The sequence below is a fragment of the Vitis riparia genome, chromosome 3 (genome assembly GCF_004353265.1).
Source record: "Vitis riparia cultivar Riparia Gloire de Montpellier isolate 1030 chromosome 3, EGFV_Vit.rip_1.0, whole genome shotgun sequence".
NCBI classification, from domain to species: Eukaryota; Viridiplantae; Streptophyta; class Magnoliopsida; order Vitales; family Vitaceae; genus Vitis; species Vitis riparia.
The window spans coordinates 4,146,397-4,162,675 of NC_048433.1; the positions used below are offsets into that span (position 1 = coordinate 4,146,397).

At 32.5% G+C, this 16,279-nt stretch overlaps 1 protein-coding gene across 1 annotated transcript; it reads right to left on the bottom strand.

Moving 5' to 3' along the window:
* Positions 1–5,961: 5,961 nt before the first annotated feature.
* On the bottom strand, positions 5,962–15,765 carry LOC117910130 (proteasome assembly chaperone 2-like). The gene is made up of 7 exons (XM_034824190.1): positions 15,617–15,765; positions 15,225–15,390; positions 10,820–10,878; positions 9,838–9,956; positions 8,930–9,170; positions 7,667–7,790; positions 5,962–6,403 (listed from the first exon to the last, which is right to left on the bottom strand). The coding sequence occupies exons 1-7, from the start codon at positions 15,674–15,676 to the stop codon at positions 6,324–6,326; spliced, it is 849 nt and encodes a 282-aa protein (XP_034680081.1). The 5' UTR covers positions 15,677–15,765; the 3' UTR covers positions 5,962–6,323.
* Between the last annotated feature and the right edge of the window lie 514 nt (positions 15,766–16,279).

Sequence of the window (16,279 nt, forward strand, 5' to 3'; positions counted from 1 at the left end):
TTATCAAATTATTAATTTAGCACATTCACCACTGATAAAAAATTAATATTTAATTAAAATTATCAATTTCTTACTATTCTTTGTATTTTTGTTCATTTATTTGCATGCATATTAGTTAAAAAGTTTGGCATATGATTGACTATGTTATGATTTAGCTTTGTATTATAATACAGACAGTGTTTCAAATTCTTAACGGGTATAAATTCCTTTTTGAAAAAGATAATATATAGAATATCTTTCTTATAATATTATATTTCTTTATAGAATAAATAAAATTATTATAAATATATTTATAAATATTTTAAGTTATGGAGGTAAGATTATTTAACAAAGATGTCATGCATAGAAATGTAAGGAAAAATGAGACATTGTTCAGAATATAAGGGATGAGAAAACATGATATTTTTCAAAACCCAATAATTAAATATGTTTTTATTCTTCTTGGTATTTTATATGATATAGTAGAATTATTCCTTATCTTTCGTAGATATAGGCATGATTATTTAAAATAATTTAAATTATTTTATCTTTATATTTTTGAACTAATATATTTACATTGAAACTTTACTAACACATGACGAAGGAAATAGGATACGTGGAGCTTGATGTTACCATGCAGTCTACTCTCATCAGCTAGTCTTATGGAAGGGGGAACACCATACCATTTGATCGTCATTGTCGGCCTCAACAGTACTCAACTTGTTAGCTGATCATCACAGTTGCAGATGGTGGGATCATCAAAATAATATGGTTGGGGATAAGGTTAAAACGGGTTTTTCTCAATAGTACGGTAATTTAAAAAAATTATGCTTAAATTATTGTAGTAGAAGAAGTTATTACAAATATATGGTAGTTTTTACCATCTAGGAGAGAGGAGATAGGAGAGAGGAGAGAGGGTAGGAGAGAGGAGAAATGGTGAACGGATAATTTTTTTTTAAACCAAAATCATCTTAAAAAAATTTCAAAAGAAACTCGTCTTTTCAAGAGACGAGTTCCATGAAAAAAAAATATAGAAAAAAAAAATTCCTTAAGGGAACTCGTCTCTTCAAGAGACGAGTTCCATGAAAAAAAAAATATATATTTTTTATAAAAAAATTCCCAAATTAAAAAAACAAAAAAAAATAACAATTCCTCAAGAACTCGTCTCTTCAAGAGACGAGTTCCATGAAAATATATATATATATATTTAAAAAAATTCCCAAATTATATATATATAAAAAAAAAAACAATTCCTCAAGGGAACTCGTCTCTTCAAGAGACGAGTTCCCGTGGAAAAAAAAATATATTTTTTAAAAAAAATTCCCAAAAAAAAAAAAAAAAAATTCCTCAAGGGAACTCGTCTCTTCAAGAGACAAGTTCCCATGGAAAAAAAAAATTCTCAAATTAAAAAAAAAAAAAACAATTCCTCATCTCTTTTTTAAATCTTTTTGTTTAAAATTTTTTTTTTTTCCATGGGAACTTGAGGATTTTTTTTTTTTTTTTTAATTTCCATGGGAACTCGTCTCTTCAAGAGACGAGTTCCCTTGAGGATTTGCTTTTTTTTTTTTTTTTTTTCTTTGGGATTTTTTTTTTTTAAAAAAATATATTTTTTTCCATGGGAACTCGTCTCTCGAGTTCCCTTGAAGAGACGAGTTCCCTTAAGGAGTTTCTTTTTTTTTTTTTTTTTTTTTTTTTTTAATAATTTGGGAATTTAAAAAAAAATATATTTTATTTTCATGGGAACTCAAGAAACGAGTTCCATTGAGGAATTGTTTTTTTTTTTTTTAAATTTGGGAATTTTAAAAAAGAAGAGACGAGTTCCCTTAAGGAATTGTTTTTTTCATGGAAAAGAGATGAATTCCCTTGAGGATTTTTTTTTTTTTTTTAATTTGGGAATTATATATATATATATATATATATATTTTCATGGAACTCGTCTCTTCAAGAGACGAGTTCTTGAGGAATTGTTTTTTTTTTTTTTAATTTGGGAATTTTTTTTATAAAAATATATATATATTTTTTCATGGAACTCGTCTATTGAAAAGACGAGTTCCCTTAGGATTTTTTTTCCCTATATATTTTTTTTTCATGGAACTCGTCTCTTGAATAGACAAGTTCCCTTTTGAAAAGTTTGAAAAGATGATTTTGGTTTAAAAAAAAATTATCCGTTCACCCTCTCTCCTCTCTCCTCTCTCCTCTCTCCTATCTCCTCTCTCCTAAGTGGCAAAAACTACCATATATTTGTAATAACTTCTTCTACTACAATAATTTAAGCATAACTTTTTTAAATTACCGTACTATTGAGAAAAACCCCTTCTTGCACGACAATGACGTAAATCCATAACAAACAAACAAAGAGGGGCCTAATAGAATTGAAAGAAAATATGTTGTTAGACATTAGATTTTATTTGATTCTATAATGGAGTGTTTGCTACGTGGATCAAAGAGTCAATACAGACATCTCATTCATTCCCTCTCTCATTAATAAATTATATGATTATAAAAATGAAATAAAAAATTATTTTAGTAGAAATCAAATCCCACTTATAAGTGTGATTTCAATTCATTGCAAGTAGATGATATTTTAATTCATTTATCCCATAAGAAAATATAACATAGTTTAAAATTATTATTTCATTCATCAAACTCCGATGCCTCTTTATCCTATAATAATACTATTTTTTTTAGTCTTATTTTTTAGTAACAAACAAAAAAACCTCTTAGAATTATTATTTTTAAATAAAATTAAAAAATGTTTTAAACTATGTGTAAGAATATTATTGTCAATTTATTTATTTTTCATTCTTATTCTTATTATTACCAAACATTAGAATTAAAACAAATATTAATTATTCTAATTTTGAATTACTAGGTTCATCTAAACACTAGAAATAAAATCACTAAATTTATTTTCATTCACAAAAAATAAGAATAAAAACAATATCCATTTTCATTTTTTATTCCTGTATACCAAACACTTCCTAAAGGATGTTTATTTGTTTCGAATTTCCATATAAGAGTATAATTATAATTTGAGTTTTTGCATAGGAGTGTGATTTTAATTTCAAATCAAATAAAGGTATGAACTATGAACCCCTCTATACGGGCAATATCCACATGAATAATTTTTTTTATGAGATCAAGATACAAAACAATGAGATTAAGGTAATACTTTGTAATAATTAATTTTACTGAATCCTAAACCAAATATTTAGTGATCGTGATAGATTAATTTTTTATTTATTCTTCATGATAAATAAGTTTGATTAAGAGCAAATAATGAAATCAGCAAAACATTTTACATGTTTCAAATGTTATTATGTTGACATCCTCCTGTGTATATTCAGACAAAATAATGGCAACTGCATGTGATACATTTGCCATATTACCTTTACTGTGGGTCTGTCAAAACCTAACCCATGTCAATTGATATTTCACCAACCAATTACAGTAACACCCATGTGGCATGATTCATATTTTGGTCAGACTGTAAAAAGTTTTTGAGAAAAATGTGTTTTAGTCTTATCAATGAGAAAAATGTGTCACTTTCGCTACACCTCCAATGGGTTCCATTAGCTAAGTCCGTCAGCTCATTCTTCAACATACATGTGGTCAGAGCCCTTATCTTTCACTCATGGATGGGTATTTTTTTTTCACCGTTCCCTCACAATGGTACATCACTATCCGTCACCTCGAAGTATTTAGTCTTGAAATGTTAAACCTTGGTGACCCAATTTCCTTTTTTGGTCCAACCCGAAAAGTTTACGGTGCAATATATATGGTGAAAAAAAAAATGGATTTTCTTGCTTTATTTTTTTTTTTTTCTAATATATATTTATGGGATGGTGTATAAATTTTTAGAGATTTATATTGTAATAGTTGGCTACTCTCATATTTTGTATCAATTTTTGACATAATAGATTATTTTTCTTGTCTATCCATGGTTTTTCCCTTTTAGGATTTTTCACATAAATTTACATATGTTCTTATTTTTCTTGTTACCTATCTCGTTCTAAGGTGGTTCTTGTTAATTCACACGTGATTTCACATGCCTCTTGCTACGTTCCATCATGCTCTATCAATTAAGTATAGGGCTGAAGCTCATCTCTACAACTTTATCATTGATGTAATTCCTATTGAACTCAACTTTTAATCAAACTTTTATGTGTACAGTTTCTTTTTTTCCTTTTTTTTAAAAAAATAAAAAATTGTATACAATTGGAATGCTTTTACCCACAACAATGAAGTTAAGAAAAAAAACTCCTATATTTTGTTTTATAAACTAACTATTTTTCATGTATTTTGTTCAAATAAATAAAATTCATAAATCGCCTATGTCCAATATTTTACAAAGATCTCCTAAACAAATCCCATTGATTTACTTGTATATTAAAAAAAATATTTATGTAATAAGTGGGTCCCATATGAAGCTATAAAAAATTTTCTGTAATTTTTATGAATTTATCAAATTATCAATTTGACACATTCATCCTAAGTCAAGACTGATTAAAAATTATTATTTAATTAAAATTATCAATTTCTTACTATTCTATTGTATTTTTGTTCATTTATTTGCATGCATGATTGGCTATGTTATGATTTAGCTTTGTATTCTATAATTTAGTATCGGGCAATGTCTTATAAATTCCTTATTGTAACAAATAATATATAAAATATTTTTTATATTCATATGCCTTATAATATTATATTTCTTTATAGAATAAATAAAATTATTATAAATATTTTAAGTTATGGAGGAAAGATTATGAGATGAAGATGTGATGCATAGAAAAATGAGACATCGCTCCGAACATAAGAGATGGGAAAACATGATATTTTTCGGAACCCAATAGTTAAATATGTTTTTATTCTTTATGATATTTTATATGATATAGTAGAATTATTCCCCATTTTTCATGAATATAGGCATGATTATTCAAAATAATTTAAATTATTTTATCTTTATATTTTTGAACTAATATATTTACATTCACTTTACTAACCCATGACGAAGGAAATAGGATACGTGGAGCTTGATATTACCATGCAGTCTATTCTTATCAGCTAGTCTTATGGAAGGGGGAACACCATACCATTTGATCGTCATTGTCGGCCTCAACAGTACTCAGCTTGTGAGCTGTCTCAGGATCATCACAGTTGCAGATGGTGGGATCATAAAAAAAATATGGTTGGGGAAAAAGGTTAAAACTTGAAAGTAGCCTATCGTGTTACGGTGACAATGATTGATGGATGACCAGCAATCACCTCCATATGGCTCAAACAAAAAACCCAACCGACTTCTTGCTCGGCAATGACGTAAATCCATAGCAAACAAACAAAGAGGGGCCCTGAGCATTCGGGCCTAATAGAATTGAAAGGAAATATGTTGTTGCGTAGGCAGCATCTTCTTCTCTCATAACCTAGTCAATTAGTGGAAACTTTACGCTAGATGCCTCCCGAGTAATGAAAGCACATCTTGAAGCCAGGAAAATGCACATGATTTTCTAATGTTTAACGAGGAATAAAACAATTTGACAGGAAATCATTCACTATTTGCTACCCCCGACATCAAAAGGAAGTTGACCGAGGAGTAAAATGACTTGAGACAGGAAAACAGCCATTCCCCACCACAATCATATACGAGCTTCCTGCAAGGATACTCCCAACAGCTCCCACACCTCCCAATCATGAAACAATCTCAAAAATCCAAAATAGCATCGATAAAGATCTCAACTCAATGCTATTTTGAAGTTGGGATTTTGGAAAAGAAAAGATTTGAGGAACGGGTTAATGATTGTCATTGCATTCCAAATTTTGAGAAGAAAACAAGGTGTATAGAATGTGGCATAATGTGCTAGAGAAGAAAGTAAACTAAACCCAGCAAAGAAGAGTTTTGAGCATTCAAAAGAATCAAAACAGATCCTAATCAAAATAAAAAAACTACCTCAATCATAGCTTATCAACAACCAAGCAACACATTCCTCAAAGTCAAAAGACAAGATCAAAAACAACCAAGTCCTGAACCTCTCTGCGTTTCGATTCAGATGGTGTTCTTCTGGAGGCAATCTAGTCATCATCACAAATGGCATGTGCATAATTTTCACAATGTCTTTATCAAAAATAATTAAATCAAAACAAAGGAATGACTACCTGAATCAATATATCAATAATCTTAGATGAGTGACCTTTCATTCCATCTCATTTCTGTACGTGTTGTTTTACCTTGATAAAAAAGGTACTTAGTATATTCTCAACACTTGAAATACAAAGATGGCAAAGAACGCAGGTGCACCAGCTTTCCATCCTTCCAAACCTTATCTATGTAGGTCATTGGATCATCAACCCTAAAAGAGAGACATATCTGGGGGTGGCCCATAAACAGTCTTCCATGAAAATGGAATAGCCCAATTACCTCCTTGATCACCTGAACAAAACCATTAGGAAATATTAGCATTGATTGGCTGACTGCTTAACCAAATCAGGTTCAATTCATAGTAGGGTTGAAACCCATAAAATCGGACCCTTTGGCATGCAACAAATATCCTCCAAGTTCCAATGCAACAATTCCCATGTTAGTAAATTAGATAAGGTATGCTTTATCATAAACCTTAAACCATTAAATAAACTAGGGTAGCTAGTTCCACAAATTTTAAAAAGCCCATTGGTTAAAACAGATAAAAAGACAAATGATTATTGGGGACTCTACATTCCAAAAGCCTGCCCCCCATGAATCCAAAATTAAAGTGAGATTCAGAACTCAGGAATGCTGTGAAGCCAAGAATAATACAAATTGGGATATCCAAGATCAGAGATAACAGAAACGCTAAAAAAGAATTTCAAAAATATTTCAGTAGAAAATAAAATGGCAAGCATAATTGAGTGAGGATAACCAACATGTGACAAAACAGCAAACACACATCAGCATTCTAGAATTACTCAATGATTAAAGAATCATTAAAGTTTGATAGAAGCAAGACAGCAATTACCATCTACATCTCATACAAACAAGAATATTACAAAAGAATTCCAAAATGCCAATGGCATGCACTGTGGATCAACTTGGCAGATAAGCTTCTCATCTCACACAGTTTCCTGGCAGGAAATACCTTTCACATAAACAGACAGAACCATGACTGAAAAAATGCCCGTAAGTCAAAATTATTATTTTGCGGTAAAGAGCTAGCATTTTATGAGGAACGGAATCCATGGCAAATATTTAAAGAGGAAGAATTGTTCATTGAGCATTACTAAAGGATCCTGTCATATCAAGCTATGTTATGTATGAGGTTTCCAGCCAGCTGATGATTTGGAAACATGGAATGCCGTGCAAATATGGGACAAGGGCATGGTGTCAGGCATAGGGTATAGTAGCACAGAGAAGATATATCCATTATGGAAGATGGATTATCAAATTGAATTTTCTTCAAAGCATAATGAACTAGTAAATTCCATGTGATGCCTGATTTCAGCATTTTTAGTTTTGACATTCACATGAAGCAGCTTGAGAACACCAAAAAAATTCAACAAAAAATTTGGAAGCTGGAGAATAAAGCACATTACTATGAGTGAACAGATTTATCAGTAGTTCACCAATTCCTGACCTGATTCAGCTCATTGAAAGGTTTTTATTTATGTTCTTTTTGTTTGGAGGAAGGGGGTGGGAAAATGGGAAAGGTTTCAAGCTCACCATGGAAATTTTGGGGGCTAAGCTCAAGAAGTTTGCATGCCGCGTCAGCCAGATTGAAAGCATCAGGTATATTGTCCCCTTCTGAGCAGTAACATAATAAGCAAGTTACCTTCAAACCTTTGGCCTGATCCAATGAGCCAATAACCTTTGGTAAGTTAAATTCACCTTGGTCCACAAATGAACTGCAGTTACAACTAAATATAATAATCAAATCACAGTTCTCTGTTTTTAGAGAAGAGTAGTAGAAGTGGCACAGAGAGAGAGAGAGAGAAGCAGTAGCAACTAGGAGTAGCAGTAGAATATGACTAGTAGCACCACCACCAAAAGTATGGAAGCCATACCAATAGGAGTGTGGCAGTTACCAAATAAAGAAATTCCAAGAACATTGCCAATTCACATGCTGATAAAAACTAAACAATAACTTGCCACCAATAATATTTGAACAGCTTAAAGAAGTTTTCCTATATAAAATTCCCCAATTTAATATATAAATTTTATTGAATTTTTGAATTTCACTCCCTCCAACTCCATAGTCTACCCCATTTTCCACCAAATAGACATTTTATAGGTTTCACAAAACCTTGGAAAAAAAATATAAGCATTATAAACTTCTCCCAATCGAGTGACACATCAAGACCCAAATTGTATTCTTAAAATTAATAAATTGTGATTTCTGCCTGTCCCTGTCAATAAATAAATAAATTGCTACCATTCTCAAGGGTGTGAAGTGTATCAATCATAAATCTCGGCCTACTTTTCTATATACCTTAACTTTGATTCCAGCCTAAATCACTTAAAACCCTATGCTTAATTACTCATTCTAACAGTACCTTAGTTTCACTTTCCTCTACATAGATCCATTAAAAAACCGAAGACTTTGTCCACAAATATTTGATTTTAGGAAACTAAACCTAGGGTTATTATGCATCAAAAAACTTCCTTGGTATGGCTCTACATATTGGGAAGGAGTAGGGGGAAAAAACCAAAATAAGGAAGGAAAATCAGTAGGCTAAAGTATAAAATGAGGGCTGCAACAAAAAAATAAAATAAAATAAAAAAAATGTCAGCATAAAACATCCAATGAGTTATAAAAAATATGTTGTAGAGGATACAGAACAAGCAATTGTAAACATTAGCACATAATAAAAAATAAAAATAAAAATAATATATATATATATATATATATATATATATATATATATATAACAAAGACAGAAATTTAAAAAAAAAAAAAAAGAAAGAAAAAGAAAAAAGAAAAAACACCTTAAAACAAGAGAAAAGTGCAGCAAATGGCAAACTTGGGTAGTAATCTTCTTCGTCTTCAAGTTCATCTTCAAAAGGCAAACCATCTTCCTGCATAGCATTTCCTGCAGCTAATGTACTAAGATACTTCCATCGCCTCTGAGCAGGGTTATATTCATGTAATTTTTTCCACCCTAGTTTTTCACAGTCATCATCTGTTCCATCCATATTGGCACTGGAGATGTAATATATCTGCGAACCACTGAAAAAATAACCAAAGAAGCAATCAACATTGTCAAAATGCATGGAAAATTATGGACAATTAATCTAATTGGTTACTTAAGGTCCACCAGGGAACAGAAGTCAAAATTAACTCAATATTCTGTCAGATTTGTTATAAATGTTCATTAAAAGAAAGAAATGTTGTTTAGGAATAACTTTCAGTTATGTTTAAAATCTCATGCCTCAAGACACTATTTTTGAAGTAGATTTCAACAAATAATTTCTATTGAACAAAACTTGTGACTTTCTAGAGCTGATGCATGAGTTTAGAACAAATAAGGTGGTTCATTGCATTTGCATATCATTAAATACAAAAACAAGAACCTTGAATGTGTGAGAGAGATCTTTAAATAAAAAAACAAAACCTTGAGAGAGAAAGAGGGGGGAGATCCTACCTAAATGGTGCCTACAAGTCAACTATTCACAGGGGTGGCATTATGAAAGTCACCCAATCAATAAACCTTTAATAAAAATGATGCCTATGCATTTGCCCAGACAGTCAACCTTTAAAGGATTTAAAGATGGGTGAGTCGTTGGGCTAAATGACTAGTCACATGGAGAGTCAGATAACTGTCAATCACAATATTGCTCATATATAAAGTTCAAGCTTTGAATAATCACAACAATAAGATCACTGCTTTGAATACCTTGACATATCAATCCTTTGCCACTGCCCAAAATCTAGGCTAGAGAGCACAATAACATGCTTCTTCCCACTGTCAGCAGCAAAATCAGCCAAATTCTTAGCAAATTCAACCATCATCCCCTGTTTGGTTGACCATCCAAAACCTGAGTCAAAATTTCAAAATTCAAGGATAACAATACAACAAAGGAAGGATACAAACAAAACCGTGACCCTATATATGCCATAACATACAGAACCAGAGTGACCCAGGAAGCATCGTTAAATGGGAAAACCATTTATTGAAACAGTGTTATTGACAAGCATTATGTTATTAATGAAGGTCAAACAGTGCAGTCAAGGCCTCTTGTAAGAAATACCCATTGCTTGCCCTATGTCCTAGTTAGGCAGTGCTAGTCAAGCAATAACAGGTGAACCCTTGAAAATGCCCAAAGAACAAAGCACTAGGTGCTTGTTAACTGTTATTCATCAAAAAAATAAAAAATAAAAAAAAACTAGGTGCTTGTTAACTACATCTGAAAAATATAAAGAACATACAACACTAAAACAATAAAAATCATTTAAGGTAAAAAAATAACATGGACCAAAATCATTTGATCAACTTAATTTTTTTTCTTTTCTTTGGACAAGACATCATATTTAAAAATACAAAGAAGAGACAAGTGGATAAAAGAAAAAATGGAAAATTGTAAAAAGGAAAAGAAAGAAAGGGGTATTCTTCAAAGACAAGACAGACATTCTTTGTAACTACCTATGTTTTACATTTCAATTCTAATTTGCAATAGCCAACTCTCACTCAAGCAACAGCAACCATTATAGCTTCCAGACACATTTTTGTCAGGTTTTTGCATTTATCACAATTTATTAACATAAAATATTAAATGATACTACGTAATTGTTGCATCAGATTCTGAAGGGGAAAAGAACACCTTAAAATCATTGAAAATGTTCTAAAACTAAATAGTGGTAAATTATTGAAGTGATACCTTAAGAACTGGAGATCTTTGTTGGACAAGTGTCAATTTATTAAGAGATGAATCATAAGCTGCAAACCAGAAGTAAACTGTATCACTGTGCTTTTAAAACATTCACAAATAATAAGAACTCATAAAATTTACAAGAAACGAATTAAGAAATAGTCATTTGCAGCAACACTAATATCTAGATTTATTACTTATCTGAAGAACTCACGATTACACATTTTATCCACTGCATCAAAGCAAGGTCAGCCAACAGAAAAAATAAATAAATAAGAGAATTTAGGAACTTGAAAAGTATGATTATTTTCCAGCCGAACTAGAAGTCTTCACAGACACTGGCAACAATGACCAAAATAAATTTCCAATAATAATAGTAATCTCAGAAGTGTAAGAGGGGCACTCATGAACGTTGGTCTCAGGGCAGGAAGCGCAAACAGTATGTAAATTGCATCCAAAAGCTAAGGCATACAATCTAGGTCTTGGAGAGCCAAAGCACAAGAATCCAATGGCCAAGATGTACATCATGTACCTTGGAGCATTTGACGGAGATTAGCTTGAAAAGCAACATAGAAAAGGCCCCAAATACATTCCACTATCATTGAGCTGATGTAATATGAGGGGGCCCATAGGTTAGCACAAGGCCATGATATGTTCCACATGAGGAAGTCTTGATGGAGTCCCCTATTTGAGGTAGCTTACATTGGGTTTCATCTAGGCATTCCATGACTTGCACCATGCCAAGTGGGCCGGCCTAAGTTGGCTCTTGCTTGTTAAACTTAAAGCATACCTGCTAAGATTATTTTTACACTACATGTTATTTTTTATCCTGCCTCATGTTGCTAGGCCAATTGGGCGAATCACTTGGAAGTTACTAAATGTTGCTAATTATCAAGATGCCACATCCTTATTATATTGCCATCCAAGATATAAAACAAAAGTATATTCAAACTGTTAGAAGAATAGCCAAAGATCAGAAAGTTATTTTGGGTAAATTGTTGTCTAAAGATCCATAGGTATTGCTATTGCTTTTCCTGCAATATATTATTCCCTTCTTATGAAAGTTGACCCAAGATGTTGTACCAAGAAATCTGATAAATTCCATAATAGGCCCTAGAAATCAGGTTGCCTAATTTAAAAGGATTTGGTCAACCCTTCCATTGTATATATATTGTAAATCAGAATGCAATGGAATACAAGGGAGATCACCCCCCCCCCCCCCCCCCTCTCTGTTTTTAACATGGTTTCAAAGCAGGAAGTCTAACACTGAAAATCCATAGAGCCTTCATTGCTCGGTCATAAACAGCCCTCATTGTTGTCACTTGTTCACTTGTTTTTTTCCCCCAAACCAGCCTTAATTGTTGGTAACTTAGTTCCCCATTATAATTCCCTTGAGATTGAAACTGGTCAAGGCATAGCCTCCATCACTCCTTGGCCCTTGAAAAATGTATTACATGTTCCAAACATGTCTTTGAATCTCGTTTGTTAGTAAGACTGCTAAAGACTTCAATTGTTGCATAACATTCACCCCTTCTCATTGCATATTTTCAGGACCAAATAAAAAGGAGGATGATTAGGCATGGTGAGAGGAAAGTTGGACTCTACTACCTCAATACACATTGAAAGATTGGCAATCCTATTCCACAAGCTCTTGTTACCACCAATAACCTCCCAAAAGTTGATCAAAAATGGCTATGGAACAAACGGTTGGGACAACCACCCCACTTTTTCTTGGAAAAGATGTTTCTCACATTGTTTGGCAAAACTAAATCCCATGATTTTTATTTCAAGGTTTGTGAATTTACAAAACACCATGGTGTACCTTTTCCAATAAGAAATGAAAAAAAAAAAAAAAGAGCATTCTCCTTTTAGTTTAATACACATGCATGCCCAAATATTTTTAGGTAGATGGTTTGTTACTTTCATTAATGACTACACTCATACTACTTGGGTATATTTCCTAAAATCCAAATAAGAAGTTAATTCCATTTTTGCAATATTCCACAAATTGGCTTGTACCCAATTTTGTACCAAAATCCATACCTTAAGTTCAGATAATGGAAGGTTTATCAAAAAAAAAAAAAAAAAGTTCACATAATGGAAGGGAATATTCATGATCTAGTCACCTATCTCCAAAATGAAGATATTGTATATCAACCTTCATGTGAGATACCCCACAACAAAATAGGGTAGCAGAGAGAAAAAATAAACATCTCTTGGAAGTTGTTAGGTCTTTACTTTTTCAAATGCATATTCCAAAATCATATTAAGGGGAAGCCATTTTGACTACCACATTCCTAATAAATCAAATGCCTTCACAAGTCCCTGACTTCAATTCCCCCATAGATGTACTCCCAAAGTCTTTCCTAACTTTAAGGGTATTGGAACTCTTCCCCCCAAAATATTTGGGTGTACTTCTTTCATTCACATTCCTAAACAATCTAGAGATAAACTTAACCCAAGAGCTCTTAAGTGTGTCTTTCTTGGATATTCCTTCACTCAACAAAGGATAGATTGGTTGTTAGCCAATAAATTTTTCTTGTGTCAAACTCATGAGGAGTCAATTGACCACATCCTATTGCATTGTGTCAAGGTAAGGGTGTGTTGTGGAAACTTTTGTTCTCTTTTTTCGAGGTTTATTAGGCGATTCCTTCTTCCGTAAGAGAGATTATGTTAGGTCCACATGATTCTTTTGTCAAAAGACAGCAGAAAAAGTTTGAGGAGCAACTCATTTATGTCTTTTATGGACAATATGGAAGGAGAGAGATAGAAGATCGTTTGAGAATGAGGAGTTCTCTTATCAAAGGCTGAAAATTTTGTTTTTGGGTAACTTGTTATCTAGGACCAAGTTGTTTATAGCCGAAAGCTCAATGTCTTTCTTTGATTGGTTGGGTTCGGTTTGAGGGAATAAGTGGTTTTTTGTTTTCCCTTTCCCTTTTTTTAGCACTTTTTGACGATCGTTGTATACATCGTATGTACTTCAGTGTGCCCCTTTTTGGTGTTTTTCAATATCATTTTTATTTACCTATCAAAAAAAAAGTTAAGACTTAAACCTAAATCAAGTCAAAGCCTAAATTAAATTCAAGCCATTTGAAATCAAGCCTCTTCAAGCCTTGACTAACAACTAGAAAGGAAGAATCACAATACAAAATAAAGATTGTACTTACACCATTCTTCAAATGAATAAAAATTTGATTTGATCATGCATAATTTTTCTTCATGAGAAATATGTGTGTACAACATTATTATTACTAGAAATGATGAGGGGGAAATACAAAGACTAAAAACTTATCCATCCAATGAATTTGATGTCAAAAATCTAAGGAGTCTAAAGTATTTCCTTGGGATTGAAGTAGCACACTCAAAGGGAGGAATATTTATTTCCCAACAAAAATATATCACAGATTTGCAAAGGGAGATAAGGATGCTAAGATGTAAACCAACAAAGACTCCAATTGAGTAGAATCATAAATAAAAAGGAAAAAATGGAGGATTATATGGTAGACCGTGGCCCCTATCAAAGATTAGTGGGGAAATTAACTTATTTATCTCACACCCAACCCGACATGGGGAAGCTATGGCTATGGCAAGCCAATTCATGCATTCACCACATGAATCTCATATGAGGGCAGTATACAGAATCCAGGCAAGGGAATCTTATTTCAAAACAATGGAAATATGGATTGAAAGCTTGAAGGGGAGTGTTAGAAGAATAGCCCAAAACTTAACAAAATATATTGGGCAGATTGTTGTATGAAGATCCATATGAATTGCTATTATTATTTTTGTTTTTTTTTTTTGTAAAAGTTGATCCACAATTTTGTACCAAGAAATCTAGGTAAATTCCATACTATGACCCTAGAAGTCATGTTGCCTAATTTAAAGATATCTTATCGATCCTTCTTTTGTATATCTATTGTAAATCAATTTACAATGCAATACAAGAGAGACCCTTTTTTCAACACAAACAATGGAAACCATCGTGAGACATGCTTGTCCTACCCAAACAAAAATGTTACACGTCTAACCAAAAGAATTTTCCAGTAAATCGACAAGGAACACTGCATGAAGTGGAGAGGTTTAGCTTTCACTAGGTTTGATTTAAAGTTGTTCCCATTGAAACAAACAGAGAGAAATACTCAAAAACCCTTTGTTTGGTTCCTGAGAAGACTCGCCCTAAAACAAAATAAAACAACCTCGTCTTTCCATCACTTCATGCGAAACACCTGAAATTCAACCGAACTCAAAAATCAAGCCCTAGAAGGAGACTACAGTCTTGTTGGGGATAGCATTTAACTTCTGCATTTACTAGTTACGGCACTTGCATTCACATTTTTCTTCGCTTATTCCATAAATTTCACGGCATACAAACAGAACCGCAAAAGAAAACCAAGAGAGGGATTGAGAAGCTCACCTTCGAGAGGCAGAGCAACCTCGCCTCGTGGTATAGGGCCATATGCATCATTGCCAACACAAGGTAGCACATAAGGGTCATCCAAATAACCGATTCTCTCCGTTCTCGTAGACGAGATCAAGAGGTCCACCGCCAACTGCCCTACATTTCCAATCGACAACGCAGGCTGATCCAACACCAAAAACCATAAAACCAAATAAATAGTTACTCAATCAAACTCCCCAACCCTCCATTCCGTTGCCGAGAAAACAAAATAAAATAATCCAAAAGTCCTCCTTCTACAACACATCAGTTCAAAAAAATAAATCAAAGATTCAAAATTTCTACTTGCATTCTCTCGGGAATCAACGAAAAATGACAAACAAAGGAAGGATGAAGAAGGTTGAGAGAACCAGAACAAGAGTGGAGCAATCGTTGTTGAGGTGTTTGCCTTCTTCTACAATAAACTCCATTGCAGCATTCAGATTATTCAGACAGCTCTTTGTTCGCTATTTTGGGGTCGGAGAATTGGGGAACAAGAAACCCAAAGCCACTGTCGCGAACCGCTGGGACCGCCTGCATTTGCTTGTAAAAGGATCCATTCAACAGCCACTCGAGGCATACCCGACATCATCTAATGGATCTTCCAAAACGGGTCATACCCCTAATGGATCTTCCAAAGGCGGCAACCCGCATCCGGATTTTGGAAGAGAAATTCTGGAAGAGAAGACGTTGATATAATAAGATTGAGATTGAAAATACCTTATAATAAGAAAATTGATTATTTTTTTTAATGATATTAATGATTATGAGTCATCTACTTTTATTTTAGTAGGATGTTAAGAAAAACAAAAATATTATACTACATTGTTGATAACTTTGATTAGTTTAAAATTTTTAAAATTCATAAAATTTATGTTGATAAAATATAATTCCAAATTTTTGACTTCTTGTATTAAGTATTCTCGTTTATCTCCATATCTTTTTAAGTTAAAATATTATATTATATTTATTATTATATGTTTTTATTTTAATTCAATGTTTAAATATTGAAATATTTTTGTAAAATCATCCAT